The 14,726-nt window shown below is 34.7% G+C and overlaps 1 protein-coding gene across 8 annotated transcripts in view; it reads right to left on the reverse strand.

The window, feature by feature from the left end:
- The window catches only part of TPX2 (TPX2 microtubule nucleation factor), a 71,165-nt gene that overhangs the window by 13,258 nt on the left and 43,181 nt on the right, over positions 1–14,726 (reverse strand). For all 8 annotated transcript variants that reach the window (XM_074292793.1, XM_074292790.1, XM_074292797.1 and 5 more), the window contains 3 exons: positions 10,894–11,032; positions 9,926–10,142; positions 267–362 (listed from right to left, as the gene is read on the reverse strand). In XM_074292793.1, coding sequence (XP_074148894.1) covers positions 267–362; positions 9,926–10,142; positions 10,894–11,032 — 452 coding nt within the window. The remainder of the gene's footprint in view (positions 1–266; positions 363–9,925; positions 10,143–10,893; positions 11,033–14,726) is intronic.

Here is a 14,726-nt window from a genome sequence, read left to right on the forward strand (position 1 = left end):
TGAGTTGTAAATTGATCCATTGTGTTCAGTCCTTTCAACTCTACTCTCAAGATCTCATGAGGCCATGTACGTACAGAGCTGAGCACATGTGTATACTTATAACAACATCTTTCTGCATAGCAAATCATATGTTAGAAATTTACTTCTGAAAAGTTGTCAACTCTAGATAATGGCAAACTCTGAACTGTAGTAATTGTGGGAAGAGAATATATTTAGGGAGAAAAAGTGAGTGAATTGAATCCCTGCCCAAACCCTTCCCAAATCACCTCATCTTCTCTGGTGAACACACGGACCCTGTTCTTCAGGACAAAGGCAGGAGATTTTGGAATTGTAGTAGGGAGTTGCTTCTTCTCTGGAATACCCTGGGAAGAATGAGAAAAGAATGCATTAGTTAAGCAGCTGAGTCTACCATAAGCTACTCCAGGAAAACAAAGATAGTGCCCTGAAGCTTATATACTAGCTAGTCTTCTTCCCTAATGTACCTACTCAGAGAACCTACATTCAGACTCTACAGAGTTAAAAGACTCCTTCACTTTTTAATACACACAAAATAATCTCATTCTTTTACTGATATACTTAGTTCACTTATTCACTGTATTTACCAGTTCATAAGTTCCTGTTTTCTTTCCTAAGTACTTTGGAATCATATCCAAAAAACAAACATAAGAAAACCAAAAATGTTATCATTTGGAATTTCAAAAAAAAATTCTAAATGTGTCATAGACTTTTTTCTTTGTTACAAGAAAAGGTTCTTGGGAAATAAAGAGAACTAATCTAAAAACAAAAGGCACCAGCAAAACTTTAAAACGTTCTTTATAAATAGTTTCATTGGGTCTGAAGACAACTTTAAGTGGAATTACTAAAATAATTTTGAACAAAAGCAACATTGATGAAATAAAAGGTATAGAAGATATGCACTTGGAAGCTTGCTATAATGGGAAATTGAGGGTCAAATTCAGTCTTAATGTGGGTACAGAGGGAGATGAGAACTCTGAATGGCAAAACATTTTTATGCTTAAAAGGTCCTGATAGTTAAGGTATCATTCTCCCTGGGGCAGCTAGGAAGTAGAGTGGACAGAGTACAGAAATCAGAAGGACCTGAGTTCAAACCTAAACTTAAGACATAACTAATTAGTGACCCTGGCCAAGTCATTTAATATAGATTGCCTTTAAAAAAATAAAAAATAAAAAATAAAAAAAAATGCTTTTCCCTCTCCTAAAATAGTGCCCTGTTATCAAGACAGATACAAAGTATATAAAATAACTTTGAGGGAGAAACTGTTTTGAAAACAGTTTATTATTCTTCCTAGAGAAATCCTACAAATACAAGACAGACAATATTGAAAATGACTAGACCCAGCAGTCTAGCAAGGAAATATTTATGGAATTAAACAAAAGTTATTAAAAAAAAAAATTTTATTTAGTGCAGAGGTTCTTAATCATTTTTGTCATGAATTTTCCTTTTGGAATGTCTTTAAAGGCAGAATTACAAAAGAACCCAATTATATTAAAACAGATTTTACTCAATTTATATAATAGTATTTAATTATTAATTTAATGTGTGCTAGCACTATTTGAAAATAATTTTTTTACATCACAATTACCCTTGATTTAAAATACAATGTCAATAATAATAATAAAGTAAGGGAAATAAAGGGGGGGAAGCAACAAAGAAGGTGGAAAGTAGTATTACTGGATCTCAAACAAAATTCAGAAAAGAGTAAACAAAACTAAACGGTACTAAACGAACTCAGAGTGAAGTTAAAAAGAACACAGAAAAAAATTACATATTAACTACAAAAAAAGAGAAATGAAAAGAACAAAAATAATCTGAATACTGTGTGATTATAATGACTAAGGCTGAGTCCAAAGAAGAGTTATGAGAAGACAACATGCTTTTTCTGTGGTGAGAGCCTATTAGTGTGGTACACTAAACATGCATTTGAACTCAATATCTTGGTTACTCAGCTGTTTTTTTTTTTTTGGTTTTTTTTTTTTCCCCCCTAATTATAAGAGATGGCTCTCTGGATGAGAAAGGGATAGAAATACCTGAAAAATAAGTCATTTAGTATTGCTTAAAAAGAGTAGCAATCACCTGACAAGCAAGGAACCAGCCAAAGAAACTACAGGGATAAAGTGAAACAGTTTCTAGAACCATACAACCTATCCAGAGGACACATGTATACATAAATATATAAAAATAGCTAAAAGATGATGAGGAAAGGCAGAAGGCACTTGCAGCTAGAAGGGTTAGAAAAGACTCTATTATGAGAAGAGACTTGAAGGAAATCACGTATTCTAAGAGACAGGTGAAGAGGGAGTGCATTCCAGGAATAGGGAAATAAGATAGTGAGCAAGGAAATAAAATGTTATATGTAAGGAAAACTAAGACCAGACTAGATGGAATGTGATAAAATGTATAATGTGTCTATAAAGGTAGGCTGGAGTCAGGTTGTAAAAGGCTTTAAATGTTTCACAGGAGTTTGAATTTAAATCTAGAGGGAAGAAAGACCTATTCAGGGAAGTGACACACAATCAGCTTTGTGCTATAGGAAAATCACTTTGGCAGTTGAATGAAATATGGAGACACACAAGAGGCAGGTTGGCCAATTAGTAATCCAGGGAGGAGGAACGAAAAGCCATAATCAAGCTACTGGCTGTGTGAGTAGAGAAGAGTTGGTTCTGACAAGTGTTAAGGTAGTAGAAATGACAAGACTTGGAACAGCTAAGTGGCACAGTGGATAGAGCATCAGCCCTGAAGTCAGGAGGACCTGAGTTCAAATCTGACCTTAGAGTTAGACACTTAATCCTTCCTAGCTGTGTGACCCTGGGCAAGTTACTTAACCTCAACTGCTTCAGCAAATTGGCTTGGCTTAGCTACAAAGAGGGTGTGGGAGGTAAGGGAGAATAAGAAGTGATCAAGGGTATCACTGCAACCTGCGTTGTAGGAATATCCTCTATAGAACTAGGAAGACGCGTCAACTCTGGAATCTTTTAGATTCCTATGATTCTGCTTTAGACACATTTAATTTGAAATTTCAATAGGACAATCAGTAACTAGTAGGCAGCTGGTAACTAGAACGCAAAAGAAGACTAGAACTGTAAATACCGATCTGGGTTACTGCAAAGACATGGGAATTAATAAGCTTATCCAGAAGGAAAACACTAAGGGACAAGAAAGCGCAGGGTACACACAGAAACTATAAGGGAGCATAAGGCAGGTACTTACTGCTGAACAAGAAGGTTGTGAAGTTTCAAATACTGCAAAAGTAGGATGAAAAGGCCATCAAATTCAACAATTGAAAGATCATTCATAACTCTGTAGAGACCCATTTCAGTTGAGAGAGCAAAGGATAGAAAAAAGGAAAAGAAGTAGAAGCAATATGCATCCATGGCTTTTTCTAGAAGTTTTGGAAGAAATGGCAGTCCAGCAGACTTTAAGTTTGGATGAGAGTTGGCAGTGTATACACACAACAGGAAAAGTACATACAGATAAGAGTGGTGGTGGGGTGGTCAACACTCTGATGAAGGAAGAAGAAGGGGATAGGGGTAAAGCTAATTGTAGAAAGTGACCACAGAAGTGAATGGGTGAATTATGGCTCCTGGGAGAAATTTTCCGCTTTCCTTTTCCCCCCCCTGCCTTTGGTAGATTGAAATTATTACTGCAGCAAAGATACTGAGAAATGGATAAAATCCTACAATGGATCCACTAAAGTTCAACAAAATGTTTTTGAGAAAAAAAAGGATTGGTGTGGAAAGGAGAAGAGAGTAAGAACAAATATCAAGGAGTCACAGGAAGGAAGCTCATGGAAAATGGCTATTTTGTCAGTAAAGTATCAAGAAAGGTAAAGAAATGGGTAGAGGTGGGAGGGAGAGGATTAAGAAGAAAAAGGAGTACAATAGCCTTTGTGGGGAGCAGGACAGAAAAATAGCTGGGTAGGCCCACAAGGATGGCCTTGCCTCAGTGAGGGTCATGGAAGGCAAGGAGAAAGGAGAGGCCATGGTGGCAGGAGCCAAAGGAGGCTCAAGATGTGAATAATAATACTTAAGAATGAGTTTTGAGAGTAGACAATATAGGAGCCAGATTAGAGGTAATAATCTGAAAAAGTGCTAAGGGTAGAGGAATGAGAGATAACTATAAGAGCAAAGAAAAGGGTTAGAAAAAGTAAAGCATAAGGAAAGATGAAATCACAGAAGGCTATAATCAAAAAATTTTCAGAGTCTTGAATATGGAATACTTAGGGAGATTGGCGAGATCAAAGATGATCATTGCTGTATGGAAATGGACTAAGGGGCTTAAACAGAATAAAGATTGTAGTTTATAGGAATATCAAAATATATATTGAGGTCCAGGGTAAAAGGTAGAAGGTAGAAAAGAAAGATGAATCAGAGAAAGGAAGATGCTATAAGCCAGAAGATAATGGCTAAAGATGATCAGGATTGGGTCTTAATTTTGAATAGAGTAAACCTTGAAGAAATAAAAGTTACTGGGTGATAATGGAAGAGGAAGAGTCTGGAAATGGTGAATCAGAGTACTCCTTCCTCCCCACTGCCTTCTGGGGATTAGTATTAGAGAATATAAGAGAAAGTATAATCAACATTAAAATTAAATTTAAAATTAAAAATTAAGTTCAGGGATGTAGTATCATTTGATATGAGTAGAGTCTAAAATGAAGAGAAGTTTACAAATCAGAACAGGAATTCCACAGAGCACAATGGAAGTTGCAGAAGATATTTAAGTATGAAATTACAAGAGTAGAGTAGAGGAAAATAAGAGATGTAAGAAGGGACAACAGAGAATGGAGACCATGGTTTACTCTTGGGCAGTTCAGTGGTCACTGGGCTTAGAAGAGTAGGAGGGTGGAAGTTTATCAACCATAAGGAAAGAGTCAGCAGAGTAAGAACATTCACTTCAGGGATGCATACTGGTGGTGACTGATGCTGGGTTTCAAATCAGTGCTCACATGCTCCAGTTGTCATAAGTCTCCCTTTATTGATGTGAGACCAATTTGATTTCACCTTACCTCATCAAAATGATGTCTCTGCAATGTGGCTGCATTGGGCCTACCCTGGGTAGAAATAGGGTCTGGGTGCCCTATGCCCTCCTGACCTCTGTGGGGGTGGTTAAAGACTAGCTCAATAAGCCTGAGAAGCAAGCAAACATAGTAGCTTCAGTTTTCTGTACTCAAAAACACAATTACAAGGAGAAGGCCCTTTTTCACAAGAACTTCTTAAAACATAGAAAAACAATTTCAAAGAAAGGAGAATTAGATGAACATGCTATTTGTTACTGCTCAATCATTCAGTCATGCCTGACCCTTCATGATCCCATGGACCACACACACCAGACCCTTCTGCCCTCCACTACTTCCCAAAGTCTGCCCAAGCTCATTTTTGTTGCTTCCATGACACTATTTATCCATCTTGTTTTCTGCCATCCCTTTCTCCTTTTGCCTTTATCTTTTCCAGCATCAGAGTTTTTTCCAGAGTCCTGTCTTTTCATAACATGGTCAAAATATTTAAACTTCAGTTTCAGCTTCAGTACTTGTTCTTCCAATAAAAAGTCAGTTTATTTTTTAATTGATCTCTTTTCTGTCTAAGGAAAACATTGATTCTGGTGCTAACTCTCAGAACCATAAATTACTATCAGAAAAACCATAATTTTGAGTATACAATCCTTTGTTGGCAAGATGATATCTCTGTTTTTAGTGTGTTGTCCAGATTTGCCATAGTGTTCCTTCTTTAAATTTCATGACTGCAGTCATTGTCTGCAGTGACCTTTAAGTCCAATAATATAAAATCTAATATTATCTTAATTTCTTCTCCTATTTGTGATAGGAATGGGATCAGATGTCATGATCAATTTTTTTTTTTTAAATGTTCAACTTTGTGCCCAAAGAGTTATAAAAGTACATCCCCTTTGACCTAGCAATGCCATTACTGGGTCTGTATCCCAAGGAAATCATAAAGGAGGAGAAAGGACCCACATAATGCAAAAATGTTTCTATCTGCTCTTTTTGTGGTAGCAAAGAATTGGAAAAGGAGTGGATGTCCATCAGTTGCAAAATAGCTGAATAAACTGTGGTAGGGTACATAAAGGCAATGAACTATTTTGTTGCATAAAAAATGATGAACAAGCTGATTATAGAAAGACCTGGAAAGATTTACATGAACTGATACTAATTGAAACAAGCAGAACCAGGAATACATTGTACACAATAACAGCAAGACTGTGGGATGATCATCTGTGAAAGGTTTGATTCTTCTCAGTAATTCAATGATTCAAAGGAATCCCAAAATACTTAGGACAGAAAATGCTATTTGCAACCAGAGAAAGAACTAAGGAGACTGAACATAAATCAACACATGCTATATTCACTTCTTTTTTTTTTTTTAATGTCTCCCATGGTTTTTCCCATTTGCTCTGATTTTTCTCTCCCAACATAAATTCTTAAAGCAATATGTATTTAAAACAAACTAAGTTTGTTTGCTTCAAGCTAGCTTTTACATACTCCTCTTTAACCCTCATCGAGTTTTCTTAATTGTTCTTCAGTTTCTGCCAAAAGAGTAGTATCATTGGTGTATCTGAGATCCATTGTAATTTTCCTGGAAACCCTAATTCAGGTGTTGGATTTATCTAGTCTGTAATTTCACATGAGATGCTCTGCATATTAAATTAAGTAAGATGACAATACACAGCCTTTTCAAACTCCTTTTCCAATCTTGAACTAATCAATTATTCTATACTCGGTTCTAACTTTCACTGCTTGAACCACATACAAGTTCCTTAGGAGACAAATAAAATAATATGGTACTCCCACAGTCAAATACTTTAGTATAATCAATGAAGCAAAAGGAGTTATTTTCTGAAACTCCCTTGCTTTCTACATAATTCAGTGAATCTTGACAATTTGGTCTCTAGTTCCTCTGCTCTTTAAAAATCAGTCTGTATTTTCAATAGTTGTCAGCTCACAAATTGCTGAAGCTTAATATGCAAAATCTTTGTGAAATGAGCACAAATGTCTGGTAAGACTGAGATGTAAACTGAGTTTTTCCAATCTAACCACCACTGACAAGTCTTCCAAAATTGTTGGTATATTGAATGCAACATTTTAACATCATCTTTTAGTATTCTGAATAGTTCAGCTGGAATTCTGTCACTTCCACCATGCTTCCAAAGGCCCCAAGTTGTTAGTGATAATACTGTTAATGAACTGTAAGCTTCTTGATGGTGCAGAGTATTATTTTTATCTTTGTATTTCCAATACCTAGAGCAGTACTTTTGCACAACATTGTCACCATTGTAGCTGTAGTAACAGCAATAATGGTAACAGCTTCTAATTTCATAGCTGATAATCCCTGTTAGGCTCCTGGTTGCCAGTCTGCTAGCCTTTTTTCCTAAAAGAATACCAAAATATATTTTCATGGCCTCAAAGTGTTTTTTCTTTCTACTTAAAATTTTATTTCTTCTGGATTTGGACTAAAATAGTGAATGAGTTGGAGGTAAAAAACTGTTAAAAATGAATGTGAGAGCATAAAATGCTGAAAAGCCCTGAAAGTAAAAATATAAAATTTGAACTTGATGCCCAAAAGATTATCCAACTACGCATTCCCTTTGATCCAGCAGTGTCTCTACTGGGCTTGTATCTCAAAGAGATCATAAAAAGGGGAAAAGGACCCATTTGTGCAAAACTGTTTGTAGCAGCCCTTTTTGTAGTGTCAAGGAACTGGAAACTGAGTGAATATCCATTATTGGGGAATGGCTACATTAGTTATGATATATGTAGAAACAATCAGCAAGATGATTTCAGAAAGGCCTAGAGAGACTTATATGAACTGATGCTAAGTGAAGTAAGTAAAACCAAGAGAGCATTGTACACAGCAACAAGATTATACGATAATCAATTCTGATAGATGTAGCTGTGTCACCATAGCGAGGTGATTCAGGCTAGTTCCACTGATCTTGTGATGGAGAGAGCCATCTGTACCCACGGAGAGGACTGTGGGAATTGAATGTGGATCAGAACATATTATTTTCACTTTTTGTTGTTTGCTTGTTTTTTATTTTCTTTCTTACTTCTTTCCTTTTTGATCTGATTCTTCTTATACATAATGATAATTGTAGAAACAATGGATTACTTGACATCTACTTGACATCTAGGGGAGGGGATGAGGGGAAGGGAGGGAGAAAAAAATTTGGAACAAGATTTTGCAAAGGTGAATGCTGAAAATTATCTTTGCATATATTTTAAAGATAAAAAGCTTAAAAAAAATTTTTAACCTGATTTGGAAATCTAATAGAAATCTGTTAGGTACTGTTAGGTTCTTACTAAGTGCTAAGTTGGTAGTTAACAATTCTCTAGCTCAGAATTCACACCTTTAAAAGCAGCAAGTTCAATGGTTGTAAGTAATTCCCACAAGCCCATTCTCTGGGAGGATAAAAAGAGGCAACATTAAGCCTGGAGAGCAGTCCTGGATTAGGGAAGGACAAGACTTCCCGAGGGAACTTCAGGGAAGCTCGAGGAGATTCAGAGCCAGGATTCAGAAAGAAGAGGATTCGAGATTCTACCTTTGCTCTGGCTGGAGGCTCCAGAAGCTTCCCAAGAAACCTGCTTACAGAGAAAAGGATTAACAGAAAAGAAACCTCTTCCCAGAGAAGGATTACAATTGAGAGACAACAGCATGTTACAGGGTACTAGATGATAAGACATATAATATCAGTGAAGAGAGGAGATAATTTTAGCAGAGGCATTTTGAAATTAAATTGAGGAGTGGTATGTAGGAAGACCAGGACTAGCAAACACATTCTTGTATACTTTCCCAAAGTATTACTTGCTCCTTGTCCCCCTCATCCCCTTTTTTCAAAGGTGTTTTTTAGTCCACAGCTCATTCTTTAATTCTTTAATTTAATTTAATTTAATACAGGACTATTCAGACTTTTCATGTTAATCATCTGTTCATTTGTACCTCCTTAAGTAATTTCAACCCCATATATTCTGGCAGTTAACCAGAATGTACCTAGTTATATGAAATTATTTTATCAATAGACATGTTCATAAAGGCCCTCTGTATAAGGTTCTGTGCTCAAACCTTAGCCTAATTGGCTGTGAGAAATATAAAGAAATATTAAAAATAGATTTCCTACCTTTAAGAAGTGTATAATCTACTTGGAAAAGTATATAAAGAAATGAATAAAATATATCCTCTATGGCAAGAACTGTTAGGGCTTAGGGCAGGAAAGCAGCATCTTGGGTAGACCTTTGTACTTGATAGTTGGGAAAATCAAGAATATGAATTGAAGCTCTGACATATATAAGCTATAAGAAAAGTCACTTAAACACTCTCAGCCTAAGTTTCGCCATCTATAGAATAGTTAATAATAGCACTTACTTCACATGTCATATGACATGTTGTGACAATCAAATGAGATAATATATGTAAAATATTTTGAAGCTTTTAATAAAAGTATAAATGCTAATTACAATAATTATGACTTAATTTATTAAAATATTAACGTGGTTTATGTGTTCATAACATAATTATAAATATATAACATGATAGTCACCATATATTAATATAATTATAAGGTATTCTTTTATTTATTGTTTGTTATATGATGATTTTTTTATCATCATTATTTATAAATTCCTGACATTCAAACACACTTGTCTTTGAAAACATACAGTCACTCACTTCCATGCCAGAATAAGAAATCAGAAGAAAATAAATGGTCTTTAAAAAATCTTAACAGGAATTGGTATTAACTTGATCCAACTAATTTTATACCCCAACCTTTTCTCACACTGTAAAAACTAAAACATGAATACAAATCCTAACAAATTGGCACCTACCTATTTTAATCAATTTCTAGTTCTCAAGACACTTTTACTTGCACTTAAAATAAATTAAAAAAAAAAATTCTCACCACAACATCTTCCAAGATCTTTGTAGGACAAGGCCTAGAATGAAACTCAAAGTGATCCTCTTCTGGCTTCTTTTTTCCCTCACGTTCCTGTATCCTTTTCTCAATTTCTAGGTCAAAACCAATAGCTTGAGTGGGTGGCTTTACAGGAGGTTTTTTTGGCAGTAAAGGCCCACCTTCAAGGATTCTAGAGTCGAGTTCCCGTGCTTTGAATTTGTATCTGTAGAATGATTAATGGAATGTCATGAAAGTTTAAAAAAAAATAAAATAAAATAAAAAATTTGTGTCAAAGACAGAAATAATAATCATGGAGATTTCTCTTCATAAGTGTATTTTAAACTTCATTAAGATATCAATTGTCATTGACATACAGTAATATTATCTTCTAATACTGTTAGAAAAGAGAAATTATTATATAATGTCTGAACCTTTGATTAACTCCATAGAATGTGACTTGTTTTTTGCTCATAGTAACTAGTAACTAAAACAAATAGTACCATTAGGAGGGGAAGATTTTCTATATTCCATCTTAACATTTAACCTTAGCTGACAATGCTATTAGCCACATAATGGCACTGGCTATTAGAACCACAGATTAATGAGAAAAACACTGTAATTAGCACTCAGAATACCTGTTCTGCCTACTAGTTTAATAACTGGAAAAGTCACTTTACTCATTAAGCCTCAATTTTCTCATCTGTTAACAGGAACAATATTTATCCTTCACAAGTTGTAAAAATCAAATAAGGCTTTTCCTAAATAACATTTTGCTACTTCTTTTCCCTCATCCTTCCCAACACAAATATGACTCCCTAGTTGTTGCCTCAATTGGTTCCTTACCTTGAGGCTGGATAAAAAAAGGTCACATATGTTATGAGTCCCACAGACACTGACAGAAGTCTATCAATTACCAGATAAGAAAATACACCAACTGTTAAAATTAGATTTTCCACTATTTTATGGGAACTTACTGTTGAATTTTCTCAAGTTCCTCTGCTTCCAATTCAGCAGTGCTCTTACACGTTACAGGCCTTGCACGCTGCTTAGTTTTAAATACAGGAGTCTGTGGGTTTGTTATCTTGAGCACCGATGGCTTGGAGGGTAAGAGACCTGGCAAGTGAAACCATAAAAATGCCATTGGATTCCCTGCCATAATTGGGACTCCAGTTGGTTTTGCCCAGATTACAATGGATAACAATCAGGAGTAAATGATGTGTTGGTATAGCTTAGCATTCTCTTTCCACTCATAAAGAAAAGCTTCTCTGATTTATATAAAACATTAATGTTATTTTTAATATGAAACAAAAGTCATTAATCACCCCTCTCCTTCCCATTCCCCATCCCATCCCCATGGTTTAATACTAATTTCCACATTTTTCAATACTTTTATTTTGTTTGTGATTGCCATAAACAATTTTTGCTCAAGAAAATGTCTTTCAGCACCTAATTACTATTTCAGTTCTGTAAATTCCCAGAAAGTACATTCATATAAAAGAAAAAATTTAAATTTCTAAAATCAAATACATGACTTTCTAATTCAGTGGTTCCTCGATTTACATAATTATTTAAAACTACCATTCTAAGTATTGCCTTCTATACTAGTCTACAGGCCCTTGAATTAGAAAATATAAAACTATTTGGAGAAATAACAAAAAAGAGGAACAGCCTAAGTTAGTAAAGGCTTATCACTAATAGAATAGCCATTAAGTGAACAATTCTGTGGCTATAGCAACCCATGAATCAATAAAAAATACAAAATATCCCTGGGTCCCATGCGGCCCCTTTCTGTTTTTGCAGTGACAGTAGCAAAGCACTAGAAAGGAGGTAGGAAAAGTGCTAAGAATTCATTTTTTAGGCCACCTATAACTATTGGTACTGTGAATGTGAAACACTTTCACTATACATAAAACACAAAGTCAATCACTTTACAGAGAGTACCTTCCTTATTAATTCATTCATCAAACATTTATTAAGCTTTTATTGTGTGTTACTTACTGTGTTAGGTCCTAGGATCACAATGACATAAACACACTAGTCCCTGCCCTGGAGAAGTTTACATTCCTATTAGCTCACATTAAGGAATAAGTGATTGGGTGAGATAATATGAATGAAGCAAATTAACAAATACATACATATTGATAAACAACTCAAAGAAGATAACTACTTTTTAAAAAATCAGAAGCCTTGATGATCTTCACATAATACATCACTGTGCAAAATTGAAAGGAACCTTACAAATCAAGTTCAATCTCCTTACAAAACTAAGAATCAGAGAGATCAACTTGTCCAAGATTACAGACTACCTGACAGGATTTGAACCCAGGTCTTCCAAGTACCATGATTTTGTACAATGTCTCCTTTATGAAAGTCTCTACATTTTTTAATCAAGAAAAAATATTTTTTAAAATTCTAATTTATTTTAGAAATCAAAACTAAATGCCATTCAAATTTCCATGGTGATCTAACCTGAGAATTCCATTTACAAAATAATATATGGGGGAGGACAAAGGAGGGAGAAAAACAGTTATGAATTCTGACGTCATTAAGAGAACTTTCTTTTAGTTTCAGTTTCAGTTTTAGTCCACTTTGTGGTAGCAAAAGAAAAAAAAATTGAAACTAAGGGGGGTCAAAGATCCCAACTTTTGGGATAAGAATTCACTATTTGACAAAAACTGCTGGGAAAATTGGAAATTAGTATGGCAGAAACTAGGCAATGACCCACACTTAACACAGTACACCAAGATCAAAATGGGTTCATGATTAAGGCATAAAGAATGAGATTATAAATAAATTAGAGGAACATAGGATAGTTTACCTCTCAGACTTGTGGAGGAAGAAGGAATTTATGGCCAAAGAAGAACTAGAGATCATTACTGATCACAAAATAGAAAATTTTGATTATATCAAATTAAAAAGCTTTTGTACAAATAAAACTAATGCAAACAAGATTATAAGGGAAGCAATAAACTAAGAAAACATTTTTACAGTTAAAGGTTCTGATAAAAGCCTTATTTCCAAAATATATAGAGAATTGACTCTAATTTATAAGAAATCAAGCCATTCTCCAACTGATAAATGGTCATATGAGTGTTCCAAATCACTATTGATCAGAAAAATGCAAATTAAGACAACTCTGAGATACCACTATACACCTGTCAGATTGGCTAAGATGACAGGAACAAATAATGATGAATGTTGGAGGGGATGTGGGAAAACTGGGACACTGATACATTGTTGGTGGACTTGTGAATAAATCCAACCAATCTGGAGAGCAATTTGGAACTATACTCAAAAAGTTATCAAACTGTGCATACCCTTTGATCCAGCAGTATTATTACTGGGCTTATATCCCAAAGAAATACTAAAGAAGGGAAAGGGACCTGTGTGCAAGAATGTTTGTGGCAGCTCTTTTTGTAGTGGTCAAAAACTAGAAATTGAGTGAATGTCCATCAATTGGAGAATGGTTGGGTAAATTGTGGTATATGAATGTTATGAAATATTATTGTTCTTTAAGAAATGACCAGCAGGATGAATACAGAGAGGCTTGGAGAGACTTACATGAACTGATATAAGTGAAATAAGCAGAACCAGGAGATCATTATACACTTCAACAACAATACTGTATGAGGTTGTATTCTGATGAAAGTGGATATCTTCAACAAAGAGAAGATCTAATTCAGTTCCAACTGATCAATGATAGACAGAATCAGCTATATCCAGAGAAGGAATACTGGGAAATGAATGTGGACTACTTGCATTTTTGTTTTTCTTCCCAGGTTATTTTTATCTTCTGAATCTAATTTTTCTTATGGAACAAGAGAACTGTACAGATCTGCACACATATGTCGTATTTAAGATATACTTTAGCATCTTTAACATGTATGAGACTACTTGCCATCTAGGGGAGGGGGTGGAAGAAGGGAAGGGAAAAAGGTAGAACAACAGTGAGTCCAAGGGAGAATGTTGCAAAAATTACCCATGCATATGTTCTGTCAATAAAAAGCTATAATAAAAAAAAAATAGAAACTAAAGGGGAAAGAAAGGAGGAGACTTTGCCCAGCAACTTGAAAAAAGATAAACAATTATGATATTTTGCGCTGTAAGAAAGGGTGAAAGGGACAGCTTTTGAGAAATCTGGGAAGACTACTATAAACTGATGCAGAGACGAGGCAAACAAAACCAAAAGAACAATTTATACATTAATAACATCATAAAAGAGAAACAAACTTGAAAAAATTAAAAATAACTATCATCCATGATTCCTGATGATCAATGATAACAGTGCAAACTTTAAAGCACTAAATAAATGTGGAATAAGAGTGAAAAATAGTGAAAAGAAAACCATCTACTTGAAGTGAGACTCAACTAAACTATTTTCAACTTACTAATTGTATTATTAACTCCTCTGTTTCTCAGTTTCTTCAGCAATAATATAAATGAGTTGGTTGGACAAGATGAACTTTAAGATCCCTTCTTGTTCTAAAGTTATGACTGTATGATCACATATTAATAAAACTAGATAGAAAAAAAATAAAGAAAATGAAACCAATTGTATATTATATAACATTATTTTCATCACTATTAACAGCAGAACAAGCACATGGACTCCAACAATTCAATTCTCATTAAATTCTATGAAAAAGTGAAAATGGAATTAAAGATGATAAAGACAGGAAGAAAAGCTAAATCAGATCACTTATACACAGAAAAAAACCCATGCTGGAAGATAGTTTTGAGGGACTGATTTTCAAAATATCTAAAAGATCCTGAACAAATAAGGGGGAAATCATGGACAACCTAATTT

The sequence above is a fragment of the Sminthopsis crassicaudata genome, chromosome 2 (genome assembly GCF_048593235.1).
Source record: "Sminthopsis crassicaudata isolate SCR6 chromosome 2, ASM4859323v1, whole genome shotgun sequence".
NCBI classification, from domain to species: domain Eukaryota; kingdom Metazoa; phylum Chordata; class Mammalia; order Dasyuromorphia; family Dasyuridae; genus Sminthopsis; species Sminthopsis crassicaudata.